At 43.0% G+C, this 21,285-nt stretch overlaps 3 protein-coding genes across 7 annotated transcripts; 1 reads left to right on the top strand and 2 right to left on the bottom strand.

Moving 5' to 3' along the window:
* The first annotated feature begins 881 nt into the window (after positions 1-881).
* atp5pf (ATP synthase peripheral stalk subunit F6) lies at positions 882-2,616 on the top strand. The gene is made up of 4 exons (XM_088369257.1): positions 882-1,038; positions 1,542-1,711; positions 1,992-2,116; positions 2,522-2,616. Exons 2-4 carry the CDS (start codon positions 1,542-1,544, stop codon positions 2,548-2,550), a joined length of 324 nt encoding a protein of 107 aa, XP_088225383.1. The 5' UTR covers positions 882-1,038; the 3' UTR covers positions 2,551-2,616.
* Positions 2,617-3,378: 762 nt separating this feature from the next.
* On the bottom strand, positions 3,379-13,930 carry jam2a (junctional adhesion molecule 2a). Of its 5 annotated transcripts, none has more exons than XM_088369254.1 (11): positions 13,751-13,930; positions 13,452-13,503; positions 8,765-8,830; positions 8,510-8,620; positions 7,438-7,587; positions 7,174-7,361; positions 6,910-7,012; positions 6,530-6,637; positions 6,353-6,368; positions 4,947-4,980; positions 3,379-4,264 (listed from the first exon to the last, which is right to left on the bottom strand). In XM_088369254.1, the coding sequence occupies exons 4-11, from the start codon at positions 8,601-8,603 to the stop codon at positions 4,226-4,228; spliced, it is 732 nt and encodes a 243-aa protein (XP_088225380.1). In that variant the 5' UTR covers positions 8,604-8,620; positions 8,765-8,830; positions 13,452-13,503; positions 13,751-13,930; the 3' UTR covers positions 3,379-4,225. The 5 variants fall into 5 exon arrangements, with proteins under 5 accessions (XP_088225380.1, XP_088225382.1, XP_088225381.1 ...); XM_088369256.1 differs by lacking the exons at positions 13,452-13,503; positions 13,751-13,930 and adding exons at positions 5,133-5,204; positions 12,224-12,627; XM_088369255.1 differs by lacking the exon at positions 13,452-13,503.
* A 2,247-nt stretch (positions 13,931-16,177) lies between these two features.
* Positions 16,178-20,581, bottom strand: mrpl39 (mitochondrial ribosomal protein L39). Its single transcript, XM_088400867.1, has 10 exons — positions 20,422-20,581; positions 19,918-20,118; positions 19,707-19,846; positions 19,470-19,569; positions 19,223-19,290; positions 19,035-19,147; positions 18,885-18,950; positions 17,918-18,071; positions 17,683-17,730; positions 16,178-16,321 (listed from the first exon to the last, which is right to left on the bottom strand). Exons 1-10 carry the CDS (start codon positions 20,456-20,458, stop codon positions 16,247-16,249), a joined length of 1,002 nt encoding a protein of 333 aa, XP_088256993.1. The 5' UTR covers positions 20,459-20,581; the 3' UTR covers positions 16,178-16,246.
* Between the last annotated feature and the right edge of the window lie 704 nt (positions 20,582-21,285).

The raw sequence follows: 21,285 nt of genomic DNA, 5'->3' as shown, positions 1-21,285 counted from the left end.
GATGGTGTGTGTGTGTGTGTGTGCTTTCCCCTAAATGGTTTTAATGAGTTTGATGTTTGTAATGAAGTGTGGTGACTAAATCTGTAGAACTTCTGCTGCTCAGGTAAGTTTGTTTCACTCTTTCTGGTTGGAGTTTGCATTCATTGTTTTCTACCTGTCCAAATTTTGGATGCTGGGTATAATACTCCTCATTCCTCCTCTAGTACACAAATATCAATGCGTGGTTTACTGGAAATTTTAAAATGACCTTAGTAGTGTCTGTGTGAATAATTATCATCATACTGGTTGAGCTGTATATCTGTAAAATACTTGCACAAAATAAAACGACATTGTCCGTTGTAGGTATAAAAGAGACCTGGACAAATGACAAATGATATTAACTAATTTTTATATTAACTACAAACTCACATTAGCCGGATTTAGTCAAGACTCAGAAATATATAGTTAAGTGGGGAGTATATTATGGACAGTGAGGTATAATGATACCTTATATGGCTTATTATTAACCCATGAAGTACAATTGAAACTGTAGATTGCTGTATGTGTTATCAGGCCAAATCGTATTGAGATAGAATTTTGCTGAAGAACATGTCACAGCAACAGTGTCATTATATTGCCATTATACATTGCAATTCCACGAACGTTTACAAATGTCTACTGCACTTCCTAACGGAGAAATGTGGGAATTGCAAGGTGGACACGATGAAATTATTGTATGGTTGTTGTTTTTTTTAAAATGAAGATCAACGGACCGATTAAAAAACCCCGAGGGCCGTATTCGGCCCGCGTGCCGTATTTTGCATCAGCTCTCATTTGAATACTAAATTCATATTAATATTACCTGTACTCTAGATATATTACTTAATGTACATTTTTTATGTCTAGCTATAATTTCCACACTAAGGACATTTATCTGTGCTTTGTGCACGTATTATTTGAAAGCTGAATTAACGGGTCCACCCCACCAGCGATGTCCCACAATCCACAGCGCGCGGTCTTCCACATTTCGCCTGCTGGATCGCTAGTGTCAAATCCAAGGTGAGTGTTTTAGTTCGTTAATGGCATTAAATGTTTAAGGGGACCCCCAGTGCTGGATATGAGATCATTGGAGTTTTTGTGTTTTTACAAAGCCCGGCGTTAGTGTAACTCGCAAAAAAAGTCATTGAAATGCGTGAGCTTAAGACAAGCTAAAGCTAACTAGCCTTTAGCCAAACTCCAACGACCTTGTATTGTCGAATGGCTATTATTGTAAATTTAAAGAATACACTGTGATGGTAACTGGTCTTGACGCTGATGGACCAACATGATATTGTAGTTTTTATTCCCCGAATGAAGATGGTGCATTGTTGTCTGTTATTTACACTACTGTACATTCTAATGCTTTGCAAATGCATTCCGTTTGCTTCTCCGTGACTGAACCTGTGCTCTTAAAAATTTAGCGTCGTTTGAACCCAGCTCCTGGGTACATGTATAAATATTGGAATTAATATCTATCACCAATTGAGTTTTTTTGTAACAATTTATGTTGTGTCTGCCTTCAGATGGCGCTCCATGGCTTGCTCCAGCTGTCCTCCATGCTGCGTTCTGCAGTCAGTCAGACCCTGCGCAGGAATATTGGCCTCTCCGCTGTTGTGATGAACAAGGCCAAAGAGCTGGACCCCGTGCAAAAAATGTTCCTGGACAAGATTCGCGACTACAACACCAAGAGCAAGTTAGTCATTGATAGGCGAAAGACACCCTGCTTTTCAAATGATGTTACGCTGCAGGTCCAAGTGCACAATTCCACATTTTTCCCCAATTGTGTCACAAAATTATCTCAATTGTGTCACTTGAACCTTGCAGCGTAATTTATGAGTCACGCTTGAACGTAAACGTTGATGGAAGCTACCGATTGAAGTAGCCAGATCTCAAATTTTGCATTCAAGAAATTTCATTCCCCTTATCATTCTCTGCGCATCTCTTTCCAACTTTTGATGCTGTGGCTCCTCCAGGGCTGCTGGTGGAATTGTGGATGGAGGACCTGCTTATCAAAAGGTCATGGGTGAAGAGGTTTCCAAACTGGAGAGGCTATATGGTGGGGGAGACCTCACTAAGTTCCCTGACTTCAAATTCCAAGGTGAGATTTTGCCTGTCTCCATTTTCACTCTTGTCCTTTGACCATGACATAAACCTCTTCTCAGGGAACACCCTTTGTCTTTTGCTAGAAAACTGTCCAATTGTTAAAATTAATATTGATGAATTTTTTTTTTTTTTAAGACATTTTCAACCATTCTTTTTTGTGCTCTGATTTATCTCCATCCAAAAATACTCAAGAGTTGTGACGCCATTCAAGCAAGATATCTTTAGACTTTTTTTTTTTTTTTTAAGTAGCTTCAAGTTGTTTTGGGAGCATTTTATCTATGCACTTCATTGTTCCATCCTTTTCCTCTTCATACCACATTTCTTTTGTCATATAGATCCGCCCACCTTGTCTACTTTGCACTAATGTTTTTTCTGCTTTTCTTCCCCCCACCCTCCATAGACCCCAAGCTTGAGGAAGTGGCCAAGTGAATGCTCTTCATCTTGTAAATCAGCGGTGTATTATATTTAATAATAAAAAGATCTAAGATGATTGAATCTTTGTCAGTGTTCATGGAGTTGTTTGTAATGACACAAACTATATCAAATGTGTGATAATAATGCATTGCTACATCTCTCTCCAAATATCATATGCATGGACAAATTATTCAGTGTCATATAAAATTATTTAAGAATACATCCATAATTTTATCACAATAGAACTGAAACTTCCTTTGTTAAAGGCTAAAATGTCTGTCCCTTCTTGCACTTTCTCCTGTGCAGTGGGACATGCTGCTCTTAAACTGGAATAGAATCAAATTAAACCCACTATATGTTTATCTGAATATTTTTATAGATTATGGAGTGAAGTAATAGCTTGTTGTAATACTATGTGTGGAAACTCGCTGATAACTGCGAGCAAGCCAAATGTCAACTGACCTAGTTGAGCGTCTGCTGTCACATTGAATCGTTCTGAAATGACATCACTTTAGGGTCTAAAATGCATTTTGTCCTCTCCAGGATGAATAATTGCAGCTCAGACTTGTGTCGCATGGGGCCATATTTCCATCTGACCTGTTACCTTTCTGTGCAGCTTTAATGTCAAGCCCTGGAGACGCACCAAACAAAAGGTTTCTGTGATCTGTGGAAAGTGTAATCCACGAAATAATAAAAATAAAAGGGATAATGACATTTTCCAGTGGAATGTCGGCTTTAACCTGTGGAGCATCAAGCTAGTCAGCATTTTAATGTATTATTTATCATCGTGTGTTGGGACACTAATAAACAAACCCAGGATTACACAGTTTGTAAAAAACACAATTTAAATAGAAAACCTTTTTTTAATTACTGTAACAACATTCAAATAAAACAACAATCCATTCACACTGTCCCAAAACAGACACAGCTTTTGATTAACAGTGGCACAAAAAATATAAAGACAGAAAAGTAAGGCAAGTTTTTTCTTACAAAAAATTATCCATTGATAAAGACAAATAAAAAAGGCACAAGGTATATATTGTATATACTGTATATTAAAAGACCATGCAGGCACATCAGGATGGAATGGGATTGGTCTTTATAAATGACTGGAGTGACTTATTTTCCTGGGCTGTATTTTTTTTTTTTATGTGTTGTAACTATTAACACGGTGGACATGAGGCCTAATGTTACAGAATGGCGTGCGGAGCAATACTGAGGTAAATGGTATATATATTTTTGTTTGTTTCAAAAGATTGACATTGCAATAGAGCATTATCTTCAGAAGACTGTTGCAACAGAATTCCTCAAGGGAAGCCGGTCTTTGGTAAACGAAAGCAATTAAAACGATTGGTAGAAACCGAATCTCAAGAGGAGGATGGGGGAGGTCCAGTTCTAATATTGGCCACCAGGGGGTAGCAGAGCGACATCAAAGTACATTATATGTACGTACTGGAAGTCCACATTAGGCGGAACCGAACAGGCCATGCACACAACAAAGCAAGAGTAAAGCCCTGCAAATGTCAAATTGGCCCGTCAGCGCCCCACCAAAACTATAGTTACTATTAAAAAAGAGCATATAATTGGAAGATGAAAAGCCCATTCGGAGTCTGCAAGGCTGAGAATGAATTCAATGTTGGCACCTTATCAACAGGGTAATTGATGTCTTGTCAAGAGGAAGGCCAGCTTCTCAGAGCATGAATGACTGCGTGTGTTTGAAATCCTGCGGCTGACACAGACAGAAAAGAGGATTTGAAACAGAACAATAGCTCAGACATTTATTTGTCCGTTTGTGCGTGCATGCTCTTGTCGAATAATGTGACCTGCTATGATTTGTTTTATTTTATTTTTTAATTCTCCACACTACATTAACGGCATAAATATGACTCATTTAGCTCTGGAGTTATTGTTACGAAAAATGTTTTCTGGTCTCCTTTGAAGCTAGTAAAATGGAGTCCACACATCTCTATAATAAGGACAGATTTGAGCTTTTCTTTGATTAAATTCGAAAAACACAATCATGTTGGTGAAATAATATCATACTCTAGTGTAAGGCGTGTTAAGAGAAACATATACTGTAAAATAATGGATTGTATTTTCCTGCCGAGTAAAGTCGCGGGCATGCTGGAGCTTAATCCAGCTGTCTTCGAGCAGCAGGCGGAGTGGACCATGAACTGGTCATCACCCCCTCCCAAAAAAAACCCCACAGTTTAAATCCCTTGGCAAAAAATAATGGAATCACCAGTCTTAGAGGACGTTCATTCAGTTGTTTAAATTTGTAAGCAGGGAGACAAGCAGATATGACACAAAACTAAAGTCTAACTAGTTTGGAGGGGGAAACTTTACTTCTGTAATTTTTTCCTCAGAATTAAGTGATTCCATATTTTTTCTCTCGAGAAAAGAAAACTTACTTCTTGTGGTGGAGGGATATAGTTCACATTGGACCTGAAAGACAAAGATGATTACGATCACTTTGGACCGTTTGACGAGAAGAACCTTGATGTCAGTCTACCTTATCCTAACTCATAACTTGTCCTGCACAATAATGCATATCTATCGGTTTCAATTTCTATCACGCCCCTCAGCGTTACACTCACGTGTCCTCAGTTCTGTTCAGGTTTTGGCTGCTGATGTGAGCGGCACCGTGACACTCGGAGATCCAAAATGACCTGTTGGGTTCAGGGTGATGATTTGAGGGCCTGATTTGGGACTGGCACCGCACACCATGCGTTTATGGATTTGAGATCATTAGCCGCACGTGCAGCCCATGCAGCCACTCATGATGCGGCAGCGCCAATGGGGATGCAAAGGTGAAGTGGTCGAGTGATGAGCCATTCACATGCAGCAATCCAACCTATGAATGCTTTTTAGTTGGACTGTTTCTTTTTTTTTTCAGATCTTGCTTTGGTGTTACCCAAGGCTCTAGTTTAGAGCTACTAGCATTGTCTGTCTTTATTTCTCAAAACATTGCTGTGTGAGGGGACTTTAAGAACGCCCTTTGTGATGGGCTAATGTTTAATTCATTCCATTCAGCATTCATTTGAAAAATCAAACTACATAATCGAGCCGCTTCTCTGCCCTATTCAATTGTGCATCGGAAATTGTGTTGCATTGTCTTGGAGTCTTTGTGAAGAAGTCGGTCTATAAATAGGAAGTTGACACTGACAGCTCCAGTTAGCTCAGTGGGGTAAGCATCAGACTCTAACCAAGACAAAGAGCTCTCGCATCAGCGCTGCCTCTCTTCGTCAAATGCTGCGCAGTAACAAGCGACTAATCGAATAAAGTCAAGCGAGATGGGCCAGTCACACCAGGGCGTGCATTTCTGCTTCTATGGTCAGCCAGGCCTTTTACTGTATAAGAGCATCCTTCCACTGTGTGTTGTGATAGCAACGTTTTAAATAATCAATTTCAAGTCCAATCAAATAAAAAGGCTGCAGTGATCTTAGATCATTTTGCTGATAAAGACTCGCTAATTATTATGCGATGAAGTCGTGCCGATTGTTGCTCTAGGCTCAGCTTGTCTGCTGAGCAAAAGTTTTGACAGTTTCACGAGATGAACTGCAGATATTTACATCTGTCTGCGCCGGTGGGCCAGCAGAAAGCAAGCCGCTCATAAATACACACATATAGACACACGCACAGGCACAGCTGTCACTCTGCTCAGGCCTGACTCAGCACGCAGACGCGCGTCTAAGTGCGACAACAAGCTAAAGTCAACCCCCCCCCCCTCCCCACTCTCACTTCCCTTCAATCCTCTGTTTACGATCGTAGGCCGTGTTTGCTCACGTCAATGTTAATGCAATCACAGAGCTCTTACCTTCCTCTGTGTCCTGCTGGCGGATGATCCGACACAATCGTGGAATGGAAAACAAGAGTGGACATCACTTATTATCCAGAAGAAAAAAAACAGGCTCCCCAAATAATAAATGCACCAGCCGAACGAGCAAAACAAGAGCCTGGAATAAATGACAGCACAAAAACGAGAAAAACTCACGGGTGAAGAAGCCGTTGCGGTGCATAAGGAACCCCCCGCATCCGCAGACCAGCAACGCCAGACAGACCACAACCACTGCCACCACCACTGCTGTGATGTTGACATCCTCTGGAAGGAAAACACAAACAATCTTCAGTTTTTAAAGTTGAAACATGGTTGAGTAAGTCAGTCTGACGTGCGTCTTATAGCATAAAATTGAACCTCATTCTATTCAGTGTTTCATACTACCAGCTAGTTGATAAAGGTGAGCGCTTTTTAATATTTTAGAAGCATGGCGAACAATGTTAGCGGGCTTTTCCTCTCCACTGCCCTTCTGATTTTGTCCTGTGCTGAAAGGTGTGGGTGCAAACACACAGCTAGACACACACACATACACACACCTATCGTCATGTGCCTGCCCTCACACTTGGTGGGCTTTCCCACCCCGTTGGAAGCCCGGCAGCTGTACTGGCCACTGTCCTCTTTAGCCACAGCTTTGAACTCCTGCACATCAGACAGAGAGGAGACTGAAGACTGATAAATGAACATCTGACGTGTCCTAGAGCATCACTGTGGTCCTGCTATCAAACAACAATGGTTATCTATTGTGGCGTTCAATGGCAGTTGTTATATTTCCAAGGACACAATCACATCTGCTCACGCACCAGCACTCCAGTGTGTGTGTTGATAAGATAGGTGGCATTGGCATGGCGAGGGGCGATCATCAGCTGATTGTCCTTGTACCAGGCATACGTAGCGGGCGGGATGCTCTGGAGGTCTCGACAGCGCAGCTGCACAGCAGAACCTGTCACGGCTGAACTTGGGATTTCACAGGACGGGGTGTTGGGGGGCACTGGGGGAAGGGCGTGAGCATAATGTATGAGCCATTCCCATTAACGTTTCAATGCTAACTTTTAAATGGTTCCTACCTAAGACTTTGAGTGTGATGTTGGTCTCGCCCAAATTCACAGAATCAAAAGGAGCGCTGATCTCACAACGGTACTCGCCAGCATCCTCCTGGGTCACCCTGCGCAACGTCACTGTGGCACCCTCGATGCTCGCCCGTCCCTCGAATGGACCTGAGTACACGTAGAGTTATAGTTACAGTACATATACAGTGGAGTGGGCATGAGCCACATGTGATCTATCTATCTATCTATCTATCTATCTATCTATCTATCTATCTATCTATCTATCTATCTATCTATCTATCTATCTATCTATCTATCTATCTATCTATCTATTATTTATTCATTCATTCATTCATTTATTTATTTATTTATTTATTCATTTATTTATTTGTCTAACTTGCTGTATTTATTTATTTATTTATTCATTCATTCATTCATTCATTTCTTTATTCATTTATTTATTTGTCTATCCATGTATTTATTTATACATTTATTTATTTATTTATTTATTTATTTATTCATTTATTTATTTGTCTAGCCATGTATTTATTTATTTATTTATTTGTTTGTTTGTTTGTTTATTTATCTGCCTATCTATTTATTTGGTTATTTATTTATTTATACATAAATGTGTTCTGTGGGCCAGATGAAAGAATATATAGCCCACGAGCCATACTTTGCCCACCACTGGTGTTACTGAAGAAGAATAAATGACAAGCAACTTGGACTCCTTAAACCAGTGGATTAGCATGTGAGATGAAGCCAGCAGCTAAAATTAATGGACAATGGAAGAAGCATAACTCTGTCTCAGATTAACTGCATTAGAATGAGGCCAGGTGATGGCCATGATTTATTATTGTCGCGCTCCCCCACACCACCCCCCTCCTTAAATCTGCTTTTCTATCCTTAATGAGGATGGAGCAAGGGTAGGACACGCATGCCTCGGCACAGGTGAGAACTCGGACAGGGTTTGAAATATCACTCCCATTACGAGGGTCGTGAACTCCTCCCAGCGGGGTCGCCAAGCTGATTAAAGCAAATATCCCGTGTGTCACCACCGAGCCGTAAAAAGCAACATTCGCCTTCTCACCTCGAAAGTGTCCGTCAAAGTATACAAAAGAAACATCTTTGCCCTTCTTCTTCCACTCAATTCGTGGGTTCTGGTCCCGCTCTGTGCGGAACATGCAGGACAGCACCGCATCTGAAATAGGCAGGCGATGAGATATTTATGGCACCAATCACAGTAAAAAAAAAAAAAAAAAAAAAAAAAAAGACAAATCTATTTAAAGCTGTATCCTGTCAAGGAAGCATCAAGTCAAGAAGGGCTAGAGATGGGTAGCCTCACCTGAGAACTCGTGCACCTCCACCTTTTGTTTGTTGGTTGATACGGTGACAGGTAGGGAGGGGCAACCTGGGGGTGGCAGAGAGGAGAACAAGGAGAGTTAACAAGGAGACAAACGGAGATTGCACAATGCAATATTGCTCGTCATCCATTAGGGGGCAAGGTGAATTGGGTAATGTGCGCCACCTTGCCCGGCAACTGCACGAGGAGAATCCTTAATGCCGCTGTCGGCTAGTGTTGCTTTAGGGAGATGTGAAGGCGGGATTACTGTACTCCCTTGTCCACTTTAATCCGGCTGGGTTAAGGAGCAGCCGCCGGCCATATGTCTATTTAAGCGCAGGTTAGGATAAGGGTGCCCAACACCTCGCAAAGCTCAGTGCAGCATCTTGTCCAGATTAACTTGTTCAAAGGAAGCCGTTAGCATGACATTGGCACCAACACTGTTTGCTTTCACCGCCACAGGGAAGGGAAGGAAGTAGCTGCAGGCTCTCCTGCGTGATGATTGGTTGAGCAGTCCGATTATGGTCAATTTTACAGGTTGAATATGGGTGAAGGTCACCTGAAGGGGGAAGCTGGTTAGAAGAAGACATTAAAGTGCTGCTGCATGAAAGCTGCTGTCCCATAGGTCAGCAAATTAAGGATGAGCCATGTGGTTTTTTTTGAAAGTACATAAATATGAGATGAGCCTCAAGAGAACTTGCTTCGCATTAAGGCTTCTAAAAAAGTTTAATGTGATGCTGAAAGACTTGTCCATTTTTCACACAACCTGGGATCTCATTGGTTCTTGACATGACTCATGCAGAAAACTCCCTCCTGTTCTAATTTCGACATGTCTCAGTTTCCTGAGCTACTTCCCGTGCACAGGCCCATTGTTCGGCATTCACCAAGTTTCACTGTGATTGGAAAGTCTGCATAGACGAAGGGCAGTAAGTATGCATGCAAAGCAACAGCAGCCATGTTGGATTGGCTTTGTTTTTCCTTTTAGCATTGCGTGCACGTAATAACACACACTCCAAATGCAGTCGGATGCGTGGGCTTGGACGCTTTGCCGTTGGACTCAATTTGCGCCACCCTCGCTTGTCAAACTTTCAATTAAGCGAATTAAAACTGCTCTCAGTGACTTCCTCTCCCCTCCCCTCACCGTGCAACGTGTCTACTCGCGGAAGTGTTAAAGGATTAGGATTGTAGCCACGACTCACGCACCCCTATGGCGTCGGAGAAGCATTGTCTCACCGAAGGAACAACCGAGGCGGGAGGGTGATACAATGAGATTAAACCGGGAAGGGAATGAATGACAAAGAATAGCCGATTGGCCCTGAGAAGAGATGACACGATTTAATGGGGGGGGGAACTGGAGGAGCATGAATAAAAAGCGGGATTGAAGGCGAGGGAGATCCACTCAGACAGGAGGACAATGAATGGGAGACTCTCTTGTCACAAAGTGAGGCACGGTCCTCCGCCACCTTGAAGAGTGTCTCTTTGAGCACCGGCGGCCAAGCTGACAACATGCGTGTCGTACGCACGCAAGCAAGAAAATGAGCAAAGCGTTTGTGCCTGCGTGAGAGGTCTCACTTGCTTTGCACTCCGACAAACGCTGTCAGCTTCGATGGCCTCAATTAGCCACAATGGTGTTGAGGCGGACAACGAACACATTGCCTCCTTAAGCTTGGCTTATGCTTGACGCTTGTGTGTTCCGCACCACTTTCGTAGTCTTTCGTAGTCTGCGCGGCTTGGGGCAAAGTGTAGTTGAAATTGTCCCAGACGATAAGGAAACAGTGAAGAGCGTCTACGGCAGGGGTGTCAAACAAATTTTTTTCGCGGGCCGCATTGTAGTCATAGCTTTTTTCGGAGGGCCATAACCCAAATAAATGTATGAGCACCTCATATTACATACAGTAAAAGCTACAAAACAAACTGACAAAATCAGATGAGTAAAAACTGGTTGAATATTAAAAAAAAAAAAAAAAAGATATTCAAAGTGAAGACAATTTTCAATTCTAGTCATGACACACGAATTTGTCTTCGCGGGCCACATAAAATGATGTGGCGGGCCGTATCTGGCCCCCGGGCCTTGAGTTTGACACCAGTGGTCTACGACATACATTTAGCATAAATAAATGGAAACAGTAGAAAACTGTTGTTCACAACAGTTCTTGCTCGTTCGTCATGATATCCGCACGGGAGCTTCCGCTTCAGTCACCAGTGTAATTGCTAACAGGGTAATCCTTTATTAGAAGACCAACACGGCCGGCTAGCTATGATGTAAATAAGCCAGAGCCTGGAATGTGAGGTTTCTGAAGAGTTTTCCTTTCTAGAAGTTCTTCCTCACTTCAGAACAACGGCCCTCTGGTGGCACGAGGTATGACGCCGGTGGGCCAATAGGCCCGTTGTGCCTTTGAAGGCATCAACCGAGCACTGCGACAGCTCAGACTCGCTGAGGGACAACCTCCCTGCCTGCCTGAGCAAAAAATAGAAAGATGGCACGCTCGCTGCTTGGCACACAGCTTTAGCCTCATTACCGGAGTGTTAGAGACGGGCCAGGGTGTTGCCAGTACTGTGGCGGGGTCAAAAGCATGGCACAGTAATAATTAAGGCACTTATTCAAATGAGCAGGGAACATGTGGAAACGAAGGGAGGAGGTGGATCCACAGGAAACGTCCTGCCTGGCTGTGTTATAAAGATAACGAACAGTACACGGGGGTCAGGGGGGAAACAGGGACAGGAGAGCGTGCCTTGAACAAAGCCCCTCTGTAACCAAGTGAGCAACAGCTGGCACAGTATGTGTGTGTGTGTGTGTGTGTGGGGGGGGGGGGGGGGGGGTTGCTACGAAGACCCACCCCTAACACTTCCTGCTTGACTCCAGCTACAGTGCAACCTGCGTCAGCATGAGTGGACGCTCAACAATCAGAGAGCGAGATGATGAGTGAGTTCTGCCGGGTTGCAAACACACGAATACACACACACTTGTGCGTGCACATACTCATTCACTCCCACCCCTGAACTCCTGACCTGACAGGTGGCAAAATAAGGACCTTAAAAATGTGCATCACTCATAGCAATGTCTCATCACATCCATGTCAATGCCACATTGCCACTTCCCTCACGCTGCCTTCCCTGGTGTGTCAAATTTCTTGTTGACATGTTTTGCCCCCCTAACACGCACGCAGGCACACGCCACACGTTATTTTCCAAAATCACCTTGAAGCCTCTGGTGCCAATCCAACCACTGACCTCATCGAACAAGGCAGGTGGGGATACGCCACCGCCAAACTGCCCACGCACTCGGGGTGCCAAAGTTGAAGGAAAGCTGCCCTTGGCCGCAGCCTCCACAACTTGAGCGCAAAATGTGACTAGCCTGTGGAATCAAATATTTCTCGCGTGCATTTTTTTTTTTGACAGAACACACCAAGCGCAGATCGGAATAGTTGTGAGGAAAAAGAATACTTTCAATGGCCCACTTACATTGCATGATTAAAATAACAATCGCCACACATAGGGACGTCTCCTCCATGGTCGTCCACAACTGTGGCTGAGCCCTTTCTTCTCGCGACGGAGCGACGAGGCGGATCCGGAGCCTCAGTTTTCTTCTCGCACTTATTCACAACTCTCCGATAATTCATCCAGCTTCCAGGGTCGACACACCTCTCTGACTGTGAGGGTGCGGGGGACAACGACCGGACCCGCCGTCCAGCGTCACGCGGCGCGGTCGTTCGATAGACGAGCGCGGCGCGCCTACGCGGAGCTTCTGGTGACGCGATGCCGGCGTCCTGGTCAGCGCAGAACGGCGTGAGAGCAAAGACGCGGGTTAATCAATGTATGTCCTCTCTCGTCTATCGTTTAAGGTGGAGATGAGGATGGAGGTGGCGGGGACGGGGCGGGGTGGGGTGGCGCTTACTGAACGCGAGCAGAGGCGAGAGCGCAACGCCGTGTCCAAGACGCGCACTGCAATGCCAAGTGGACACAACATAGACTGGGCATGACCACATTGACATGAACCAGGCATTCTCGTTAAATCGGACCAACAATTTAAACAATAAAAAAATCATCTTTCTCGGAGTCTTCCACTGACGTAAAAGCTGACATGTTGTGAGTTTCTCCCCATTTATTTTTGTGTATAGTTTAAAATGGGGAAAAAAAGGCATAATGTTATATTCAGTGTCAAAGATGAATGAGAACGAGGCAGATGTTGAATAGAAGCAGATTGAGAGCACCAAAGGAAAACATGAGGACTTGGGAGGCACCGGTTTTCCAAGAGTACACAGAGCAGAAAAGATCACTACTTGAGGATCCTGAGGCTTAAAGCAAGTCTGAGCCAAAGTCAATGCGTGGGGAGAGATTTGTGTCAAAAGTATTCCCACAAATACATCTGAAGTTGTTCAGATCTACAAGAAAGAAGCAAAGGTGCTGGCTATTGTATAATTTTTGATCCTACGGCTTGCCCTCATAATTCTTGACAATCATACAAACAATTTTTAATGAAGATTATTATTCATTTATTTTGCATTCATATTATTATTATTTAAAAGCATACAAACAATGATGAATAAGGATGACAAATTCCCTGAGGAAAATCCAACAAAGTAGGAGAGGTCATGTGCACGGTACATCAAATGGGAGAATCGGACAGAAGTGAACATAGCACCAGTGGAATCAGCAACATGAGTAACAGGCACAAATAAGCCAAACACACCAGATTGTCCTCAGCATGTGGATTCAATCATCTCCAGCAATGGCGACAAAAACTAGAGGACAAACAAAGACAGTTAAGTTGCACCAATACAATATTACATCATCTTCAAATAAGCATGAAGCTATAGAAAGGAGCGATTTAGATACGTCTCTTATTTGGGACCCTAGAGAAAAAGAAATTGGGAGGAATAAACAACATTTCTGCAACCAAGGATAAAAATAACATTATAGTAGGCTAGTTTTACAGGCTTGTTGTTGTTAAGCTGAAGAAATAGCTGAAAGCAATCAAGTGAAGCTCACATTAAATTACGCCTTCTTGCTATCTCTGTCATGATCGGAATGGAGCAGGGCGACCAAATGCATCTTGGACCAGGATTTATTGAAGAACTCAACAGACAAACTATAGATGCTCGACTAGGGAGAACTAAACAGAACAGACTGCAAACAAGAAACAAGACGACATGAGACGAGAACAATCCGAACGGGAGTGACACGCAGACAGGACTTAAATACATGACAGGTAACGAGAGGCAGGTGACGGCGATGGAGGGGAGGGGCGTTGCACAGGAGGGGAGGGGCGAGCACACAAACGCGCAAATCAAAACTATGACATTAAAACAAGTAAATAAACTGTGACAGATCTTGACAATCTCAGAGTCTGACTGCGTTTTGTTTTGATTTTAAGAGCAGGTTTAAGACCCACCTTTTTAATTGTGCATTAAACTATTTTTCGTTTATCTTTCATTTTATTGTGTATTTATAGTGTATTTCATCTTTATGCTGCTTTTTGTATTTTAGGTATTGTATTTAAATCATTGTAATCTTCACAGATTTTTTTTTCTGTAGTTTTACATTTTTTAAAGATTATTTTACTGTTGTTGAGTATTGCAGTAGGAATTGCAAAGGGCGCGGCCATGGTCCCGCCCTTTGGCTCTGTATCGGTGTCCTGGGGCTGCGGTCTGTTGGTTACTCTGTGCAGATGGCTCCTTATGTTGGTGTTTCCTCACTTGGATCCTCTGTCAAGCTGTACGGCATAGGTCACTGATTCATTCTTTTTAACCTGTGCATGTTTTCAGTAGGTAGGGGGTTTGTTTACAAAGCAGTTAGAGTTACATTTTTTAGGAAAATTACATTTTATACAATGTCCCAACTTCTTTGGATTTGTGGATAGTCTTTGAGATATTCGTGTGTTTATCCATGGATGTGTTGTTGGATATTTTTGGATTCATGTTATTCTTTTATTACAGTTGTCACTGCAGTATTTGCATTTATTTCTCTCTCTCTTTCTGCCTCTGTGCAATATTGTCTTTATTACCCTTGCCCACTCCTGATGTGGTGTCATTCTATCACAAATCATCTCAGGCCTGGCAGATAAATGCTCTAACGGCGAATTACCATAAGTTGAACTACATCAAGGTTGACTGGATGAGTGGAGTACAGTAATGGCGACGACTTCCCATCTGACCAACTGGCTGCATTGGCCTTGTAACAGGGAACAGGACAAAGGAACAAGTGCATAAGAGAACACATTAGTGAGTCATGTATGAGCTGCAGTGTGGCACGTGCATGTGTTGGCCAGATTGATTTGGTGAGTGAGGGTTTGAAACAGCTGCAAAGTGGACATTTCATGCCCAGCCCCCTTCCTGAGAATTTTGTGCTTATAAGATTGTGAAAAAGATGATGCAGGAGTTGAAAATGTTGCGGCAACCTGAGCAAAGACTTACAGCTGTCTGCGGCTTTCCATGAAGCTCAAATATCAAAAGGGGATTGGGGAAGTGATGAAAAGTTTGGAATCATACGTGAAGCCAGATTTTCTTCACTTGCCAGTTGTCCACCAGCACCTGCACTCTCACACATGGCTGACCTCAGAGAAATCAACTCCACAACTCATGTCTCAATTATGAGTAGCAGCCGTATTATGTCATAACGACAGCAAATATACTGTATGTATGAAAAAACACCTCTAGTGCATAAAAAAAAATGTAAATGCCAACTTTTTGTGTTTTGTGATGGCTTATGCAACTGCACAAACTAGTAAGTTTGTAATTTCAAAATGCACTTTCATATTGTAAGCAGAACCACATGGAAAGTTTTTTTTTTTTGTTCTTTACCTTGAACCTTCTTTTAAAACAACAAAACATACAATCATGACTCTGTAGGATCAGCGTTGGCAAAAATATCCTCTGATGGGGACTCCTTCATATTCAGCGTGTTAAGTTATGAAATGTGTTTTGTGAGGTCACGACAACCTTGACTAGCAATCTAATCACTTTTTCTGCGCACGGATGCCAGATATAATAAAACTGCCCGAGATGTTGCTTTTACAAGAACGTTGGGGGAGGGTAGGGGGGATTGATGACGGGATAAAAATTAAAAATAGATACAAGTTATTTTTTTCCTGATGAAACTTGGCAGAAAAGCGAATGAGTTGATCCTCCTCCACATTGCCACTCGACATATACATTATTAACAAGTGAAAGTGTACAAAGCTGACAGAAAGCAGGAGTGTTGGGCGTCATGTGTCAGAGGCGACAGCCGGCGGTCTGACAAGTGACGTACGCGACAGCTGCCAACAAGACAATCTCGCTGCAAACACTCTGCGTTTGTTGTCGCAAATTGCTCAAGCACACGTGCGGAACACACACTCCCAATAGTTCCAACACCATCCGCTCAATAACAAAACCATTAATTTGATTTCATTGAAAACAAGCGGAGCTTATTCAGCACTTTGTTTTGTCAATTTTTATTGTTCAGACAATACATGGCGAGTGCGTGTGCGTGTGTAGAATTCAGATGTTACTGATTGCTTAATTGTGGAGCAGGAACAACAACAGGGGGCGGAGTCGCTTCCGGAGGCGGCTGCACCTCCACCTGTGGGCCGAAAAGAGGACATTTTTTGTCTTTTTAATCTTTTGCTTCAAACAGTTGTATACGATAAATATACTGTCAATTGCAATGATCAAAAAATGACTTTCCATTGTATGACATCAGGTTTACGTGGAACTCAAACAAAATGACAATGTTCCATATAAACACTTTAACTGGAATAAACAAGTGTTATGCAAATGAAATTGACATCTACATTGACATTCAATCCGAAGTTAGCGGCATGCTAGCTAGCTGGTAACAAAAGATGTACTCTTCGTTTGCATGAAATAGAAGCACCCCTCCCCTCCAGAGTGAATGATTTGAACCAGTGTGAAGAATTGATGTCAAGTATGACTAAATTCTTTATCATTTGTGTATTTGGAAAGACAAAATGATTAAGATGATAGCGTCCCGTCTTGGAAAAAGAAATGACATCAATCGCATCGCATCCTTCAGCAAGGCGGCTTCAGTTTATAGCTCCGCAAGTGATTGTGAGAGTGATGCTCTGGGACAAAAGGGACACGCTAACATTGGAAGCTGGGTGAAATGACGTCCTCCAAAGCCATAAAACAAAGCGTCGGTTCTCCATGCTAATCCCGTGCGTGTCAGAACTCCACCAAGAACTGATCCACATATCATTTACTTTTGACGTTCATCCAACTCCATACGCTTGTCGTTAACAAAGCGCAGTTTCAATTCCCCAAATAACAGTGGCCCCGTGAAAAGGAAATGTAGGCCGCCGAGCATAGTATGTCATCGGCTGCCAAATCAAGTGTGCCTATTAATGAGTAGTCTTTTTCCTGCACTGCACAGTCAGTGAAGCACAGGGAATGCCAGAAAGGCTGCAGCAGCAGCAGCAGCAGCAGAATATATTCTGCCTAGATGGCTCCATCCAAAATTAACTCAGCCTAATTTAAATAGCAAAGATTTATGCATCTTCAGTTAGAATCGACTTGTGTCGCGATGCACCTCGTGGAGTGTCTGGAGAGATTTAAAAATAGTTTTTTTTTTACTGGCTCCTTCATTGGTGTGTTTGATGTTAACTTCAGAAACAGGCGGTTTGTCCTTCATGCAAAGCATGAGAGTCCTTTCCCAGCCTGTGCCAGAAACGTAAATGCAAAGCCATAAAAAAGATGACGTTAAATCCTAACCTCTGGCTACAGTGTGAAATCTGGAGGGATGAGGGGCATCCAGGGTAAAGGGCCTGGCTGGATTTAGAACAAGCGCTAATTTGGACAAGCATCAAGCATGGAGACCCGAGCGCTGCCTCGCAAGTAACGTCCCTGCCTGAGTTGGCAGCTTTGCTTAAGCTTTGATGTTTTCTCTGTTGGATGTGCGTGTGAAACGGGAATGTTTGCTCTCACCAGTTTCTCTGCCCGCTGCCTCAGTTTCCTCCAGACTGTGTGGTGGGCCTGCGCGAACGAGACAACGTGACGAGCACTCACATGGACATAAAATTCTTGGCAATCGCACTTGACAGTTAACATATCTGAGAGCAACATCTCATTCACAGCCATCTGTTAAACTAAAAAATCACAGTGTTCCCTGGTGTTCTTTAAATTTGCAATTGCAAAATAATAAAAGCAGCATCCATCCTACCTCCAGCTGCATAGGCAGTGAGAGGCCCTGTGCTCGCCGATGGAGGCCCCAGCGCCCTGCTCCCAGGCTGTGGAGCGCAGTCACCTCGTACTGGAAGCATAGACCTGTTCGGGCCACTAGGGGGCCCCCGCTCAAAAGGACATGGTCCCCACATCTAGAGGGGAAACAGTCACCTTGGGCTTGTCATTTTTCATTGTTTCTGACCAAAACAGCAGTTTGTAGTATTTTTGTTTTAAATAGCAATAACAATGACTCGTTTGTAAAAAGCATCAAGCTCAGCAGTCAATGTTGGTAAACGTGTTCTTTATTTAGGTATTTATTTGCTGTCTATTAATTAATTAACATTTTTTTAAATAAATAAATAAAAAATAAATAAAAACTGTCACCTTCCCAATCAGCGAATAGTTCAACACAAGACACATTTAGGACCACCCCCTCACTTGAATAACATTTTATTCTGCATTTTGTGTTGACATTGTCTGCGGCAGAAAATAGTGCAGTTTTATTATTTTGACTGATAGTTCTATTAATATTTATTTTTCTATTTATTTTCATTTCCACTTTTACATTTTAAGTACGTTTTAGTACGATATACTGTGCACACGCACGCGCGCATGCACGCAAGCATTGTATAATAAGCTAACGACAGCTAATTAATGAGTTTTTATTTACGACTCAATCCCTCTCAACCCAGGCCAACCACAGGTTATGTAACATTGATTGTGTTATTGACTTTACTGAGCGTCGTCTGTTTTTGTGTTGTTGTTTAGTCTTCAATATTTGTTTCATGTCTTGAATGTAAACACAGACATGATTTAGTTTCTTTTTTTTAGTCGTACTAACACGACTGGCTAATTATACAGTATATGTCCAATGTTCCTGTCTGTAGATGCAGCTACATATAAATCTGTACAAAGAGAATTCAGTCTGTAAATACAACCATGCTCTGGTGTGTATGCAATGTCACCTGTAAAGTGTCACTGTCCCTTTGGGATTTTGGGCTGCCCTCTGTTCTACCGCTTCCTGCTGACACCTGAAATGGCAAGATAAATGTCAAACTGTGTAATTGACCTCAAAAGTAACAAAATTGAGCTACATCATCGTGTGATCCATTTACCTGCTGTGTGAGAAAACTTCAAGTGCCAGAGAGGGGACCACCTCCAGAGGCTCCCAGGGAGAGTCCTGGAAGATGAGCTGCTGAGCGCCTCTTGTCAGAGAGCGCAATGACTCCTAGAGCACAAGCACAGGCATGTGAGATCCTGGGAGTTCCGAAATGCAGCGACGAATACACCAAAGGCATCAAACCTCATTGGGAGTCCAAGAGTCCAGCTGAGGGTCCAGGACAAAGTCACAAAGAAAAGCCCCTGCAGTAACTGCGGGGGAATTTATGAGTGAAACAAGCTGCAGGACAAATCCAGGTGAGCTCAAATATAAACAACCACTGAGCGGCGAATGTCTGCAAATGTGAATTTTGAGCCACTTACATTTTTATACGAGTTCAAAAATAACATTCGAGACCTTTCAAACACTTCGTGGATTTAAAGCAGCATACCTGGCACCTCTGGTGTGCAGAGCAACTCCACAGACAATTGGTCCTTGAACGCCGTCTCCAGCACCTGACCGAGAAGGGCCGCACAGGAACGCCAATATGCCTGTCGATGGGGAAAAGGGCATAGGTTGGCTAATTTTTAGGAGCAGTGAAGACTTCTGGTGGCATACACACATGCAAATCGACTCAATTTGGGCAAGATAATGTCTCCTTCAAATGGAAATGACTTCCACAGTTCACCTGGTTGACCAATGTGGGGTCGCTGTCTTTGAATGTGAGCAACGTAAGCGTGCAGGAGTGAGTGAGCGGCTGGTGGAGAGGCCAAGGTTCACCATCCACAAGAGCCAAAGCAGAGTTGGTCACGTGATGCTCTGTCAGGTCTGCACGACATACAGGAGTTTTTTTTCACAGTCTATGCATGCAAAAGAGAACAACAGTCCTTTTAACTCACGCCTGGCACAGCTCAGCGGCGTGGACATTCCTCTGTTCATGATGAGCAGAGTACCATCCAGCCCCGGCCCCTGCATGGACACCTCGATCTTCTCCACACGGGGGTAGAGAGCCCGCTGCCGGGCCTGTTCTCTGGAGAAGACGGCATTGCGGTGGCTGAGAGCCTCGACACGCACTGCTGCTGCGGCAGTCGACCTGAAACCTGCGAAGATGCAAAAATTGACAGGTGCATGAATGAACAGATATTTACATCAATTAGAAAACACCTCACCAACTTTAATATACTATTGGAATTGGGACAGAACAAAGTCGTAATTTGAGGACCTTTAGTTACTAATACCTGATATAGAAAAATATTTTCTTAATAATTGCTGTTTATACTAAGAATACCCTTGATGAAGGTTGAATTTACTTGGGGTGCACTGGTATGCTTTTATATCTTTCTACCAACTACTTATTAATTTCTATTAAAGCGACTTGTCATTGCTAGCAGTTTGCAACTTACGGCGTTGGATTCGCTGGCATACAGTCTTAATCAGCATCGTGAAATAGTTTTCGATGACTATTCGTCTATTCCGTCGGTCTCAAATTGAAGGACGCCATGCCAGGTTCTTGTGCACCAACATTGAGTCCGGCAAGAAACGAGATCATGAAGCTTGAGTTCCGTTTGTCTCACAAGACCGCAGTTACAATTATGTCCACTAAGCGTCGCTGTGCGCTGTAAATTCGACGCTTACGTAAACGACCCGCTACCTCCACGTACAGATGGAAAATCAGGGTGCGTCAATGTCACATCATACATGTGGAGTAGCAGGCCACGTCATGGTTTTTAAAAACAGACTTTTACCCCAGTGTTACCCCAAAAGACACGGATGAGTTGTTGCACAATACCAATTGGATTGCATTCAAATGTATGATCTTTGCTGTGGTGTCTCGTGTCCTCCAGCTTCATTAATGACACTTGAATGGAATTTGACGAATGCTGGAGTTTGAGGTCCAAAATCTGCAGGAAAGAACTGGAACTAATCGCAGCAGCAAATCAGGGACATCATGTGCAGGAACAAAATATAAATCAACCACATCACAAAGCCTCTCGGCAGAAGAAGGTCTGTTTTCACTAGGAGACTGAAAGAGAGTTTGGATGGAGCCAAGTGGTTCCAAGTAAATAATAGCCAGATGGAAAATATGTGGATGATTTCTGCTCCATATTAATTCCAAGCAGTCTTTGTTTTGTTGTTTTGAAAAATGAATTTTAAAGTCAACATGTTTTGTAATAGTCATAATTCAGACATATAAATGATTGATGTGTGACACATAAATGATGTGACAATCTTTGATTAATCAAGAACATGGAGCAAACAGTTCTCCT

The sequence above is a fragment of the Syngnathus floridae genome, chromosome 2 (assembly GCF_059516105.1).
Source record: "Syngnathus floridae isolate MCC-2025c chromosome 2, RoL_Sflo_1.0, whole genome shotgun sequence".
NCBI lineage: Eukaryota > Metazoa > Chordata > Actinopteri > Syngnathiformes > Syngnathidae > Syngnathus > Syngnathus floridae.
This window is presented reverse-complemented; position numbering and strand designations above follow the sequence as displayed.